Source organism: Triplophysa rosa, linkage group LG17 (assembly GCF_024868665.1).
Source record: "Triplophysa rosa linkage group LG17, Trosa_1v2, whole genome shotgun sequence".
Classification (NCBI taxonomy): domain Eukaryota; kingdom Metazoa; phylum Chordata; class Actinopteri; order Cypriniformes; family Nemacheilidae; genus Triplophysa; species Triplophysa rosa.
Window position 1 is genome coordinate 17,602,298 of NC_079906.1, and position 16,833 is coordinate 17,619,130.

General features: G+C 40.1%; 1 protein-coding gene across 2 annotated transcripts in view; it reads right to left on the minus strand.

Annotated features, from left to right (window-relative positions):
• The window catches only part of agbl4 (AGBL carboxypeptidase 4), a 287,406-nt gene that overhangs the window by 162,441 nt on the left and 108,132 nt on the right, over window positions 1–16,833 (minus strand). For both annotated transcript variants that reach the window (XM_057357635.1, XM_057357636.1), the window contains one exon: window positions 16,501–16,595. In XM_057357635.1, coding sequence (XP_057213618.1) covers window positions 16,501–16,595 — 95 coding nt within the window. The remainder of the gene's footprint in view (window positions 1–16,500; window positions 16,596–16,833) is intronic.

Consider the following 16,833-nt stretch of genomic DNA (forward strand, 5'->3'; position numbering starts at 1 on the left):
TAGTCAATGGTGCCCCAGAAATGTCAGTTGCTAACATTCTTCCAAATATCTTTCTTTGAGTTCAACACAACAAAGACATTTATACAGGTTTGGAACAACTTGAGGGCAAGTAAATCATGACAGAATTTTCATTTCTGGGTGAACACCAGGCAACACAGGGTTAAACAGTCGTTCACATCAGGCTAATTATTTTTCTAAACTGCTCTGAATCAAAACTTAAAACAAAGTTTGAATTAATTTGGGCAGTAATGTCTCCATAACATAACGGGCCATTTGAAGAGATGAAAGACAAGTGTCTTTCATGGTGAATTTCAAAGGGAATTACTGTGCAATGTGTATCACTAATCACACTCTCAGCCAGTTATCAACTCTCTTGAATATTACAGCCTCTCTGCAAAGAGCAAGTTATCACCCATCATTAACCACTGACAGAAACAGACAGAGAGACTGCTGAATTTAATGGAGGAGACTGCATATATAACAAAACATATAAAACGATCACATCTTTGAGTGAGAGAATATTCACACTTAATGTATACATAAGAGCGAGTGTGTGTGTGTGTGTGTGTGTTTACTATTATATAAGGGCAAAAAGAGGGATAAGATACATACTGTGCGTCTGTGTAGTGTGAGAGACATCATTATAAAAAGCATTAAGGAATCCAGGGCGCAAGCAGCACGATATGCTCATACACACACATACACACGCATACACACACTCACCAGGGTCCCACACGGCACCGCTGTAATGGGTTAATCTGGGGGCCTCTGATGGAGAGCTCTCACACACACTCAATGGCCCAATGATCATTTTAATAGACTCCCATCACTCCGTTTATCCTCTAGCAAAGACATCACACAGAGCAAGCTGTGCATATATCGGCACACAGAAGCATCTAAAACGGAAAAGTCTCACCCTTTTTCTTATATTTTTACCCCCAATCACACTTCCAAAGTAATATCTCAGAGTTTCAGAAATGGTGTGTACGTGACCGTATCTGGGATGAAAAGGGGGATCTGGGAGGTGTTTTTCAGAGATGGGTGTTGAACCAGGTCTAATACTCTTTGCTGGATTGGTGAATCCATCTTAATCAACGCGGCTCTCTGCCTTTTGCCAGCGCGAACGCCGGAGCTATTTCACAGCCCGCGCTAAATATTGCACAATATAATGAAATATTATCAGCTCGCAAACAAGACCAGACATTCAGCATTGACTTTCAGATTTTGCCTCGCTTTTTTGAGCAAACAGGGCGCTTTTGAAAAAAGAAAAGATGCTTTTAGGTAGTGTTATTTGTTGTGCGGAAAAGGTTGGTTCTATCAAAAGCAGACCTTGTGATTACAAGAACATTTCATCTAGTCATTTTATCAAAGATTCAACAGAGGAAAATTTGGCTGCATTGTCAGGCGTCCTCTCCCGCCTCTTTAATTACATCCCGAGTTCTCGTGTAATTATTTAAACACGGGTTCACAGAAAACCGCCTCCTAATAGTTGCGAGTATCTGAGTATCTGAGTTGTGACTGCTGTCATCGGTTTTGACATTTTATTCTGGAAAATTACATGAGCTTCGGTCAAAACATCGGAAATGCATAGCATTACGTTTATCAGGTGAGCAAACGCATGAATCAAAACAGCAGTTTCAGATTGCAGATTAAGTTTGTGACCTACAGGAAAGTCACATGGCATTAAAAATCAAACAGATATGAAATTATAATAACTATATAATATAACTGTATACTACTGTATATGTCGACCAGGCAACAATGGCAACACACACAACCAACACCATATTGGTCTGTTCAGAGACACTCCTGGCACAGAAAATGAAGTACACACAACATTTAAAGCCATTAACAACGGAATATAAAACTGTAAAGGAAGTACAGATCAAATCTGCCTAATTTTATTCCTTTACGTTGTTTCGTAATTTCAAAAATGAGGAAAAATGCACATTTTGTCCCTCTCAATCCCGGCTACATATATCACCAGGAAAAAGCAAAGAGACAGCAATAAAAAGTGAAAGAATTGTTTTTCCCCCTTCTCCTTTTTCATTTCCAAGGGGAAATTCAGTGAAAGACAGCAGTGCAGTACTGTAATATGTTTAAGTGGGGTCTGTAGCTTTGGGCTGGGCGGGTGATCCAGCCACCGTCAGAGGGTCAAGCCACTGTAATACTTATTCGGTGGAGAGGCAGAGGATGTGCTGTGCTTATAATGTTTGTTTTGGAGAAGAGAGAGGAGAGCTGGGTGCCTGCTCTCTCATATCAGCTCTGGGTCCAGCACAAAACAACAACTCACAGATGTTTACTGGAATACAGTTTTGATTGATTCCAAAGAATGTTATTCAGCGACGTGCCGAAGGGAGAGTTTTGTGGAAGAATTTCACAAAACTTAAGCACACAAGTAAAAACACAAGTAAATAACGCAATGATATGCATAATGGGTGTATGCATGAATTAAAAGTTCATCAAAGAGTGATCCAAAACAATTTAACTTTTCATTTTAAGTATGAACCTGTTGAAAAAATTGACAATTTCAAAATTATTTTTAGTTTTTATGAATTTACTGTGTATGTGTTTAGGTAAGATGAGCATTTTTGTTTAATCCTGTGAACTGCAACAATATTTCTCCCAAATTTCAAATAAAAATATTGTTTCTATTTGCATTTATTTGCAGATAAATAAAACTGGAGGAACAGGTCGAAATAATAAAAGATAAAGTAAAAAATGAAAAAGTAAAAAAAAAATGTTTATGTCATATTACCTGGATTTTTATCACACTGTCTTTTACATTGCTGTTGGATGACTTTATGACACTCCTGTGATTTGATTTTGTTGAAATTTAACATGCACTAGACTGGAATGGTCACATTACATCTAGAAATGCTGATTGAATGAAAATTTGGAATGGTCTCTTAATTTTTTTCCATGGCTTTCAAGATATCCTTTTGTGTCCTATGGGAAAACAAAACATAAGTCACATAGATCTGAAACAACACAAGATATTGAAAACACAATGTTACGTTTTAGTTTTACATTGAGACGGATCTTAGTGTTGTACTTTGGAGACACAAATGAGACCTTTTGGTTGTTTTGGAGAGATTCCACATATTTCTGTTCTTTTTATTCTAACATACATATGACCCACCTGCTGCTCTTGATCTGACAATCTCTCAATCTGTCTCCTTTTTGTCATTCTATCTTTCTCTTTCTCTCTCTCTCTCTTTCATACACATGCATTTTGTTTCATTAGAGCACACAGATGCGCTGATGCTTATGAGTGTTGCCAACCTAAACCAGATGGGACCAATCTATATTCAGATTAGCTATTTCCCTTCATTCATAATAATCCAGAATGTTATCCTACGGTCTCTGACAGTTGGCTCACATTGATCACCCTACACTCTCTTCACCTCGCGTGCAGCCAAAACAACATAAAACACTGCAGTACACCACATAAACTCATTTAAGCCATCTTACTCTGATATGTGATTAGTTGATAGAGAGGTTAGAATTACCATGAGGCGCTGTAGAAAATTGTGTTTTAATCCTATAAAGTCACCTTTAAAGGTCATCTATGCAATATGCCAATGTGCTCCAAAACATGATGACTCGATTTTATAAATTTAGTCTCTCTCTTCTGAGAATATGGACTAGAAGATATTGTTGACTCACTGTTGTCCCATAAAATGTTATCTATAATGAAAACGCCTCTTCTCCGATACTATCTATTTCTGACTAACAATAGCTGTTGGCTATTTAAACAAAACAAAAAACTACACAAGCCCTTGAACATGTCCCACCCAAACGTCCTGCTTCATCAGAAATAGAAAACTGTCCCCGTCATGCCATTTCACTGGGCCCTTTATCTCCGTGAGGAATCAGCCACAGAGACAAACTAAACAGATAACGTCAACTGGATAGAAGCCACTGCTTCCTCAGACATTCAGATTCCGTGTAATTTGATTGGTCGCCTGCATTAATTCAGTCAGATGGGAGATTTTAAGATACTGCGGTCCCACTCACCCTCAGAGTGCATTTACTGCATCTCTCGTGCAGCCGAGCAAACATTTCATTTCAAAAACCACCATCACAAGGAGGTGTATGCGTAGATGTTTATACAGTAGATTGACAACATATTCACACATTACAGTTCAATTGGATGTCTAGCTTCTGAAGCAGCGGCGATGGTAGCTCATTAGCAATGTCTGAGAGAGGGCTACTCTCAGTGGAAGAAAAAGGGGATAAAGGGAAGAGACAGAGAGAGGAGAAGATGAGAGAAAAGGAGGAATGGAAGGATTGGGCATCAGCGGATGGATACAATTATGGGAGAGTGGCAATTCTTTACAATTCATCTTCAAAAGCGTGCGAGAACGCTTGGAGAGGTCTGCATTCTGCAGATACAGGCCGCGGCTTTACTCTGTGTCCTACCACTCAGTCTGTTGACACAGCAGTCTTTCTTGACATTTTTATTTGCCATGCTTTCCATCTGTCTCCGTTGAGAAATTATACACTTTCTGCCTGGCTTTCCCATCTTGTCCGCCTCTGAAAGCATGCGGAGAGCTTTGTGGAATCGCTGAGATACCCGCAATCCCTTAGCCGAGGTCAAAGGTCACCTCACAAGTGTGCTGAGCGTGCCTAACAGTAACGGGTGGCTTGAGATAACACAATCTTCGCACAAACTTACACTTAGAACCAAATAGAGGAAAGTTTTTTTGTGCAGAGATTGCTCAGCATACTTAGGAGATACGTCAGTTCCTTGAATACCAACTTTGCCACAGATGTTTCTCCTAAAATTCACGCTAAAAGGAGAAATAATACATGAGATATTTATGGGACAATATTGACTTGCAGCAAGAGTGTATAGCTGTTAAATAAAAACATGAATTCACTGACCATTGACTGACTTCAGTGTCTTGGCATATCTGATCACAGAAATGGTTAAGATTGTTATGAAAACGAAACTAATTGAAACGAAAAGAAACAAAACAAAGCACAAAACAAATCAGGGGTTGGATTCACAAAACATTCTCAAGAAGAACATTCTTCTTAACTGCCATATTTTTTTAAAAACTGTAATATAAGAAAAAAGTTAGGAATGTTTTGTATTCCCGAAAAAAACCTCTTAAGGCAATTCTTACATTTTTTCCTCAAGATTGATTTACAAGGCATACTGTATGTCATTTTATTTTTCTATGAAAAAAATGAAGATGTTCTAAAGAAAATATTTGATAACTTAAGAAGAAACATTCTCATGAGCTTTAAGAAGAGCTTTAAGCACCTGACCGAATAGATCTGACTTCTATCTCTTTACTCTTTCTATCCAAAACAAATAAAATAAAAAACCTTAGCTTTGTATACTGTGGTGGGCTAAATGAGACCAGTTTTATTGCACTTATGCTTTTCGTTGTCCTTATGTTGTTCCAATTGCTTCCATTGTGTACCTCATTTGTAAGTCGCTTTGGATAAAAGCGTCTGCTTAATGACTAAATGTAAATGTGAGCTTCCTATAATTTGTCTGAAGAACAATCTTATATTTTGTCAACAGTTTTCTGTTTCGTGAATGCGGCCCAAGAACAAAACACAAAACAAAACAGAACAAAAGAAAATGAATGCAATTTGAGACACTGCTGAGATCTCTGAGACTAGAAAGCAGGAGAATTAAGCAAAAGTCTCACAACCACCTAAAACAACTAAGAAAGGACGGAGATCGCATTTGTAATTTCCCTTTATTACGTTCAGGACTCAAAGACATGCCAATCAACCTTGAGGGGGCTCAAAAAGGCGATACCCATGATGCCAGAACATTCAGCTCTTCTCCTCACATGCCTCCTGCGGTTTATTAGATTGGAGTGGGAGGGATGAATAAAGCAGGTAAAGAGGCAGGTACGTCTGAAGCTAATGGTGAAAGCAGCATACAGTAATCATCAGACTGCCGGCCGCAGAGATGCAACACTCAAATAGTTCATTATAAGATGACACAACCAATTTGTAGCAGGGGCGGCAGCAGTCTTAGAAATCTCCCCTGACAAAAGCATTTAGATTAGACTGCTTTTCAACCAGGAAAGCACTGACACGAATCAGTACGCTCAACCGGGGGAATGGAATCTGTTTTAATTCTCCTCCAGGCAAACATAAAACTGTCCAGGTAAGTCATTTATGTAGAGGGAGAGGAACAGTTTCTCCAAAAAGATCTCTTTGTCTCGCCAGCTCTCCTCTCGCATGAAGACGATTCATCTATTTGTTACATGCTTTCCATTATTTCTCTTATAATCTTACTTTACTTGCTGGGCTCATGAATGCTAATAGCACTCACGGAACAATTGGGCCGTGTAGATTATTCTGATCAGAGAGCCACTCGCTTGCCTATTTTTTCAGCAATTGTAACACACACGTGAATGAATCCTAGATGAAACTGTTGTGTGAAACTGGAGTGAGGTGCCATTTCATCTAATAAATACAATTCTGTAATTACATTCTGAAAGAAGCGCTTGGACCTAGCCGGCTATGAGATGATGATCTCATCTCAGCCAGATCTAATGAACTCCAACAAAACAGGTTCTTTTTACCCCCTCGTCTCTTTCTATTCCATTTGCTCTATTCCAATTTTGACACAAATGTAAAGCAGATGATCTGTTCTTTAGAATAAGAGCTTGGGTCTCTGTGTCTCATCACGGTACATGCAGAAAACCCAGCATTTTTCCTCAACACCACACTTTTTTGGAGGCGCGTGCAGAGCCTAAACTCCAAAAAGCAAAAGAAACATTTCTAAAATGCAGGCGCGGGGAAGGAAAGAAACCATCTAATCCTGGAACACAAACAAAAAAGACAAGAATGTTGGTTATGTTTGGCAGGAACTAGGGAAATTCAGGAACAAAAGAAAGAGGTGTTAGTTTGCTAATGTCCCTTTGAGTTTCTGTGTAAATATTTATCTCTGTTTCCCCACACAGAGTTCAAGTGTCAAAATGTGAGATAAATAGCATGCTTCTCTCTGCAGAATTAAAGCATTAGCCCTAAAATGCAGGTCACTGGGGACCTGAGGCTAGAGGCTCTGTTCTGACTGCTCTGTTTCCAAGAAGACTGTATCAAAGGGACTTTTTGTTTACGCCATCTAAGGTTGACAGAGAATGCGTAACACAAGCTTGGCATTCGTGACTGGCTGTTAAAGACATTTTTATTTAGGGAAAAAGCGCACATAATGATATTGATAAAAAAATCTATGATACAGCAAGTGTTCAAGGAAGAAATCTGGAGTGATGCTTGTCTGTGAAAATCTTAAAGGGATAGTTCACACAGTAATGAAAATTCTTTCATCATTTATTCCTCATGTCATTCCAAACCTGTATGACTTTCTTTCTTCTGAAGAACAAAAATGACGATATTTTGAAGAATGCTGGTAACAAACAACAATTGGTCCCCATTGACTTCCATTGTATGAACAACACCACAGATACATCTCTTTCAAATTGCTTTGAATAAAAGCATCTGCCAAATGCGTAAATGCAACTGTGTGTTGCAGTAGATTATGTTAGTTTAAATCTGCATGGCGGACAGAGATAGTTTTGGATCTTCATTTGAGTCCGGGGGAACAGATTCAGTAAACTCGCCAGTCGCTGTGAATCAAATCTGTTTGGAAATGAATCCTTAGGCTCGGTTTTATTGCTCAAATTAGCCGAGCCGGTCCTTGTCCTGTATGCCCTTAATTAACACGCTTTCAATTCCCCTATTAATTAGTACAAGCTATTAGCTATTTTACATCACTCTTCATTTGTCGACAATTAAAGGGCCAATTATTAAAAGCATGCCACACGGTTAATTGTGCGAGGGGTTGGGCAGCCACATCAGTGTGAAGATGCTGGAGACCAGCGAGAATCAGTCAGAGCATGCAGAAGATCCCTAAATAAGTCAATGCATTCTGCTATTTCCAGATGCTGTATTGAGGACTGTGGAATACCTAAGGGATATGTATCAGTTATTCAATATCAATATGTATATTATATATGTATTATACATGTACAGTCATGATCAAAAGTGGAACATGTACTGTATGTCTTTGCCCTTTATCCAATGCATTTATGTTGCAAAGTTGTACTTTGGGTGTAAACCAAAGCTCAGTTTTAAGAATCTTTAAAAGGGTTGGCAAAAATGACACATGCACAAAGCTTTGAGTTAAGGCCCAGGAGATAGTTTTGTTTTTCTACGCATTTGTTGTAAATGATAATAAAACTCATATTCCCTGATGTGCTGTAGCCTTTCTACCAAATCATTTTGTCAAATAAATACCTTAACCAAGTTCTGTCTCATTGGCTCTTTGGCTGCTGATACAGAAGGAACCAATCAACCAACCGTGTGGTAAAGTTATGTCCGATTGGGTTAGACTATTAGTTTCATGCCAGAACTTTCTCTGTCATTGTAGTGTTTTGTCCATTTTGCACCATACTACATGTATTTTTATGGTTTAATATAAACCGAGGAGGGGCATTAAAAGCATATACTGTACAAATATGCCCACCTGGACATCACTTTTGGCCACTACTGTATACAATTGTATACAGTACATATACAGTATATATTTACAATTTAGTACGCAGCTTCTCACTCAAGTAAGCCAATGAAAGATTAGAATTTAAGTGATTGTACGAGAACAAGGAGAGCGTGAAGTGAAAGGAGAGACATGAAATCAGCACAGCGACACTCTCAAAAACGTGTAAAATTGGTACCTTTAGCTTGTCACTCGGGCACTACCATTAAAAGGTAACAGAAACGTAATTGAACTTTACCTACTCCTAAAGGCCATATTTTCATACATCTTAAGGTGTTAAACGGTACAGCAGGTGTCCCTTCTGAGGGCACTGCCCCAGTGACAAGCTAAAGGTACATATTTTTTCAGACAGTGTATTTAGGAAATCGGTGGCTGTCTATTGAATAGTTGAACTAATTATGCTAAAAATGTTTGGAAACAGAATGCCGCAATTACCAAATCAGAAACTTATGAGAGTTATACAGTAATCGGTCCAGATCATACTGCTGGGTAGTAGATCACTATGAGTAGCCTACTACACAAAAGGGCACCTGCGGAAGTGCTCAAATGAAGTGTGCCATTTGAAACAAAGAGACAGAAAAGGAACTTGTCTAGTTTCTTGAGAACTGGAGTTGGAAACCTAGGTCCACACAATGATTATATTATACAGCAGCATTATTACCTTTAAAAAGTACCTATACTTTTCAAAAACATAAGTGCAAAGCAATGGAAAAAATAAGATTAATCAGTCTAATGCACTGCAGCACAAATGCATTCCCATTTAGAAGTGGACCCCCTCTTGGCCACTATAATCAAAGAGCAATGCGAGCCATTACGAAATTACTTCCATCTGAGTTTCTGTGCCAAGCTCTTCCGTCTCACATTGGCATTCACAGTGTCAGATGTTTGGAGCGACCCTCAAAACTTTGAGCCATAAACCACGCCTGCACAGAAATCCAGCGTCAGTGCCTCTCGGAAGGGACAGAATGGGGACACGAAAACAAAATGGCTTTGCGGTCTGATGGCAAATCTAAAAAGAAACTCATTGAACCCCAAACCGTCTTTCTGCTGGCCATTGTGAGCTCTCATAACAAGGCCGAGAAGGCTCGTTGTTTTGCATCCAGTGCACGTGTGTATGCGACCACGGTTTCTAAAAGTCTGAGAGCGCTGTGAAAATGCTATTTTGACTCGTGAGTTGTATTATCTATGGATATCCGATTGGAGAATGATCCAAAGAGCATCTTGTGCCCTTAAAAAATGTTAGCAAGACACACTTCTAAATCTTTCTTAAAAAAAACAGCACATTTCTGACTCCAAATAACGCAGCAGTCACATTTATTTATTTGTTAAAGCAATGCTGAAGAAAACTCCCATAACATCAAGATCCCACCTTCAGATGCTTTCAACAGTAAGGTGTACGGGTGCTGTAAGACCCCCTGGGCGACCAGAGGCCCATGGGCTCTCTCTAAGGTGAAAGAGTTTTCTCTCCTCTAAGGTGAGCTTCCCCTTCCCACAGCTTAACCAATCAGACTGAACAGCAGGAGCCAAATGATTGACAGGGCAATTACCGCTAGCAGCCTCTCCGGTGGATCCGGAGACATCTCCAAATACAATTTCACTATTTTGTTACATCAGACGTTCACAGGAAGGATTTAGTACAAAAGCAAAATTGCCAGGCGGACTCATGGTGGAGCAGTCCTGCTGGTGAAAACTTTCTTATTGTGTGTGTGTGTGTGTGTGTGTGTGTGTGTGTGTGTGTGTGTGTGTGTGTGTGTGTGTGTGTGTGTGTGTGTGTGTGTGTGTGTGTGTGTGTGTGTGTGTGTGTGTGTGTGTGTGTGTGTGTGTGTGTGTGTGTGTGTGTGTGTGTGTGTGTGTGTGTGTGCATGTGTGTGTGTGTGTGTGAGTGAGTGTTTTCATCCATGCTTTTTTCATAAAAACATACCCTTGGCCAAGGTTATTTCCCACTAACCCCTGTGCTATTTTTGAAAGACGTTCTTTTTTTCTGGTAATAGTTTTGTCTCTTTGAGGAGTGATAAAAGAAATCTTCGCTGCTGGTGAAGGGGAGAGAGACACCATTAAACAGTGTCTTTTTTTTACAAAACATACAGTAAATGTAAAGGCAGAAGTGGATACTTATGGAAATGAGTTTTTTACAGCGAGAGAAGAAACCAGCTCATCTCTATACATTCTACGCTATGTAAACAGCCATTTCTCCACGCAGCTTTCCTGCAGGCATCTGAATACACCTATTTACAAAACTAAACACAGAAATTCACATTAATTCACAAGCGACCGCTCTGCGGCTTTGTGCTGGGAGATGAAAAGCTCTGTTGCAATCACAGCAGCCATCCCTCACTGTTCTTTGAATCAGCATCCAATGTGGATCTAATAGCTGCAAAAGTTTCTTGTTTTTTCGGCACGCTCTCCTCTGCCTGCACTGCATGCTGGGAGCTCCCAGCAGCATCTGCCGACAGTGCCACAGTGCTCTCTATATTCACAGAACCCCGAACGCCAGAAGCTCAGTGACACTTCGTTCGCTGCGCTTTCCGTTTATGCCGGCACAGAGAGCCGCTTGCTAATTCTCCGCTCTATCAGGCTAACAAATAAGCGCACACTGGGGGGGAGTGCCGGCTCCCTCTCAGAGTTGAGAAGGTTGTCACCTTGGAGTGTGAAAAACAGGGAGGGGGAAAGCTTTCCATAAAAAGAGTTGAGAAAAAAAGAGGGGAGGAAACACAGAGGCAATTCTGTGGAGGCAGCTCAAACTCGTATTACATTGTATGCTAAAAACATGCAGATAAACACAAATCATTCTTGACTAAGACTAACTTATGATGTTTGGAATTGACAACTGTATTTGCAAACAAGTGTAACTTGCTGTCTTGTTTTCAACAACAGTGAACAGAAGAGACCAAACAACTGTCTTTCAGAATAAAAGTAGATTTTGCTTCTTTTCCTGTGGTAACTGTACTGTAGGTGTATTGTAAGGACAATTCAACACAAAAATAAAATAATAAATACAAAATAATAATAAAAACTACAAAAATAAAAACTGAAATACTTAATTTAAATTTTTATATTTAATATAATATAAAATAATAAACAATTTAAATGTCTCAGTTTTGTTTTTATGTACTTACTCAATAACTGATTTTGGTTGATTTTAACCAAAAAAAGTTATGCACTGCAGCTTTAAAGGGATAGTTCAACTAAAAATATATATATTAAATTATTTGTTCACCCTCGTGTCATTTCAAACCTGTATGACTTTCTTCTGCAGAACACAAAAGAAAATATTTTGAAAACGTTGGTGATCAAACATTGTCCCACATTGACTTCCATTGTATGTCACAAAACCACTGAGGTATTTCTCAAAATATCCTTTTGTCTTCCACAGAAGAAAGGCTCATATATAGGCTTCAAAAGGCATTGTTTACGGGTGTTTTGGGTGAACTATCCCTTTAAATATTTTGAAACGATGAGCAGTAAGAGTATTCACAATGCTCATACTGCAGTGCATGCAGGGAGATGAAGTCACAAATAAAAAACATCACAAAAATAATAATTAATAAGCAAAGTCATGTTCGCCCATCAAAACTGACAGTACCAAAATGTCATTTTAAAGATCAAAAAGAAAAATGGGCTACACACATCACACTTTACTAGGCTATAAGTTCCTGTAGCATCTCCAACAATTTAAGACAAAAGCAGATCTGCTTGAAAGAGCAGGTTGCAAAATCCCATCTGAGAAAACAGAGAGTAACTAGGGCTAAGAGATCCAGTCATGCAGAGGAGAACGTGGAGGTACAGTCTATCCCACAAAAAGCACCCAGCATCTCAATATGACCACGGATCTAATGTGTCAGGAGGATAAGCAGTCAAAGGTGACTCTCTCTTCTTGAATGATAAAAGGCTCTCAGTTCTGTGAAGAGCTTACAGCCACTTCATCCACCCACTTAAAAAGCTATAAGTCCACGCATCAGTCCTGCTCATTGCTGTTAGCCTTCTAAAGCACCGCTACATGGAGCACGGTATAAAAGCGCTGCACCTAGAACCAGCCTAAAACAAGTCCGGTTGACAATAGCCTTAGATGAGACATCCATGGGCTGTTTACAGGAAAAAACAAATACATGTCTAAAAGCTAAAATGCACAAAATTTGCAAGGTTCATGGGTTTAAAACATTATATAAGACGTAAGACATTATGCTTAGAATGGAAGTCTGCATTTCCACAGGTATCCTATGGGACTTGATTAAATTTGTTGTGGAGATGATTTTACAAGTTGTAGGCGAGCACTCTGAAGGTTCCTATAAATACAATGGGATTTTGAAACTTGCTATTTTTTAATGCACAGGTCACACATCTCTGCGGTTCTGGGAAGTCCAGCAAACGTCTGGGAAACTGCTCTGTTTCAATTAATTGATTCAAATTTGACTTAAATTGAGCAGGGGTGGGCGGGAAGAAAGTATTTATTTGGAGCGGGTTGACACCGTGTTAAATTCGGCGGAAGTTGGCGATACCTGGTGGGATAGAAAAATCTGTCTCGTGGGATGGAAAATCACACTTTTTTGTGCAGATCTGAGTTTGGACACTTACTGTAGTAGCAAGTAAACAAGATCCTTCAGCATACCTGAACAGCACATTCTACCTTCACCCATCCATAAACGTCACCAGAATAAGGTCAATTTAATGTCTAGCTGTGTCAGGCTCACAAAGGACACGGTGCTGTGACGCAGAGACCTAAGAAGAATATGGTATGTCGGAAATTCTTCTTCTATGGTTTCGCTTTAACTCTGAGATGTTGCTTGTCATCTGTTGTAACCTGCTCTTGGGAAACAGTGTTGAACACCTCACCTCAACCCGATAATAACTACACCCGTTGCTCAACTGTGGGTGCATAAACACACATACATACCAAAACAAACACACACCTATGCGGGTTCCAATCTGTTGCCTGTCTGTCATGTGGGCCAAGAACAGATGAACTGCGGCACACACACATGCACACGCACACGCACACATACCATTACGCACACACACAACTTTAGCATCAGCCAGCCTTAAGGAAGAACGGTCTCTGCAGATAGAGATAAAGGTTTCAACTTGCAGGTTAAAAGTGACTTTTTCCACAGATAAAGGCAGCAAAAGCAATCTGTTCTCTTTTCTTTTTTCTTCAGCTGTCTCTCTCCCTCTCTCTCCCACGCTCAATTTTTGTTCTTGACTTTATCCAACGCTGCATACAGGGCTGGATCAGACAGTTAAAGCTGCTCTTTGCTTTATTTCATATCTACTTGTCAAAGAGAGATTAGCAGTTTTTTAGCTGCACTTCGCTGTCAAGATGGAAAATGAACGGCAGAAAGAATGTAAAAAAAAGCACGGGCTACAATCAAAGAATTTGCTCAAGAGAAATTAAAGATGTTTAAAATATCTAAGACATCCATTGGGAAACAACGGTGTTTTAATTGAATCACATTCAAATGTCTTGCAATGTGTCGATTTGAAGACACTTTTATCCAAAGCAGTGTATTCATTTTTATCAGTATGTGGGCAGTGACAAATGTGTCCTATGGTGTGTGACATAGCAAAAATTTTAAATAGCATAAGAATGATTTATCCTCATTGTTCATTTTTTTATTTTTGCTGTCACACCGTACGACACATATGTGTTTTCTGTGAATCAAACCCACAACCATTGCCATACCAACCGAGCTATAGGAAAACTGGATTTGATCTACCACAAAATCCTGTTTTGATAAAAAGGATTCTTAAATGGCCAATTTCCCCAGGTACATTTTGTAAGATGCCACATACCTTTCCTCACATATAGCCATTATAACGTGTGTTGTTCGCGTGTGAGCGAGAGACGGCGTCTATCTAAATAGATGCAAACGTGTGTGTGCAAGGGCCCCCTTTGTGTCACAGCATGTTGTTTTCACACCTCTATAATTGGATGAGAAATGGAGAGGATCGCCTTGCGTTTGTGTGAGAATTAGGTCTTTCCTCGCCTTATTGAAGTCCTAATGCTTGAGCCTGTGCCGTCGCGGCAACGGACAGCGTGTGGTACGATCAGCCCACCCTGATCCAGCCTTCTGATGACTATCACTGTGGCATTTGTACGCAGAGGTGTCCCATCTCTTTCCGCCCGCTATTCAGAGTCTCTAAATGCTACAGGCTTATTTTCCCACCGCGTGCCGCAAACCGACACAATCGACGGTCCTTTGAGCTCCAGATTGGTATAAAAAACCCTGTATGATTCAAACAATGGCTTTGATGTCGGAGGAAATAAAAGAAATGTTGTCGAATGTCAATCTGCTTCCTTCGTGCCATGAAACTGCTGAAAAGTTAGCAAAAACTGCTTTATTTTCAGTTTGCCAAAAAGTTCAATTTCTAGGAACGGAGGGGTCCGTGCGAGTGCGTTTTACAATAAATTACAGTGCAGAAAAGGACTGTCAGTAAGAGTAGACATAAGACGGATTCTTCCCTTAAACCCTAATTGAGCTCGACCATAATTCATTTCTAACAATCGCTTTGCTGAGCGCAGCTCTGTTAAAAGTGAGCTACAGCTCCAACAACTTCGCCATAAACCCCCCTGCACGCACCTGAGGGAAATGTTGAACATGGGCACGTAGGAGACGTCAACTTGACTGTGAAATGTTTTGCAGTGCATTGTTTTCCGACAGCATCTCCATCTAATTGTCTTGTCCCATTAGGCCGTGACCAGGGTTTGGTGGAGGAAGACAGGCTCCCTCGGCAGACGGCTGCCATTTGTCTGAATGCCCTTGATCGACTCGTGACAGATGTCAAAGTTTCCGTTGAGCGGGTACTGTCTCCGTCACATGACCTCTGTTCGGCACGTCAGGATTGCGCAGCGTAGTGGCTCTCGTACTGATACACACGCTCATGCACACTTCTGCATCCATCAGTTCCCTGCTATTACCTCTGACAGGCCTCACCTGCCCAGGCCGCCTGGCCCATGCAAATGCAACCTGGCAGATGAGTGTTTGAATGGTAATGCGCCGCTTTGATTGATACTGATAGAAGGGCGTGCGGGTGAGAATGTGAGCTTGGGGTTTGCGTACGTAACGTAAGTTATTGTGAAGTAATGTAAAAGAACAACCAAAGTGTGACATGAGACAGAAGCACATACTGCAAAACTGAAGCTTGGGTTGTATTGCGATAGCATATGAATTTCAATATGAATTTTGTTGACGAAAATGTATTTGAAATGAATAACTTGAATTGAATAAATGAAGAAAATTTGCTAACAAAAGCCCAAGCATCCCTGGAAGCAGGCCAATACATTTGCCAATTCTATGCAGAGTGATTCCTTTGAGGATGTAAACAATTCAACATCTAAAAAACAGTTTTGATTGATTTAGATAACATATAACATTTTAACAGAATTCATATGGCTAGGCAAAGTGCAAAGAGCCAAATTGATTAAAAAAACACAAAGACATAAAAACACGTTTAGGTACAGGACAAAATGGCATCCGGTAACCAGCCAGGTTGGTACATTTCCCGACCAAAGCTCACTTCCTCACTGGCATATCTCATAATTCCTCTATCAACAGCCCTGTCAGCATCCCTTTTTCTACCCAGACAGCATCACCATGGAGACCAAACATCGCCAGCAACACAACCTCTCATAAGGAACATCAAACACACATTGTCAGCCTGGTGAAGGAAAAAAAAGTGTCGAATGCTTCTTTTAAGGACCACTGACAGTGTGAAAACCCGAAGAGATGGTAACGACATATTCTGTTGTTTGTGGGAGAGAGATAAGACAGATATCACAACTGTACCTCAATTCACTCTCGGGCCTGCATTACACAAGCTTAAGTTACCTTGAGAGATGGTGGGTTATGAACAAACTACACTCGGAAGATAAGTCACGGATTTGTTTGGGTTTGAATGGAAAGAATGGAAAGCAAGGCCGAACAGCGTGGAGATTATGCAAGTATGATATTTGCAGAGGGTATAAATACCATTTAGGCCGGCTGGTCGACTTCACCACAGGGGACATCCCATCTCTGTACAGGCTCTTGGTCTTGCTAAAGTTCACAATGTTGAAAATCACTCTCTGAAACCACAAAAAAAGACAAAACACATTTGGGTGAGAACAGAAACCAAAATAAATTTCAGTAAGACAAGAAAACAAAAACTTACTCCGTGTTTAGCAGAGATTAGAAAAGCTCATCGAGATGATGTTCGCAGAACCTCGCGCGAGTTTCAAAATTAGCAGTGCAAATGGGAAGTGCTGCCTGAAACACTAAACGTGTTAACAGAATCTTACAGGATCTCACTGACTACCTAATGCG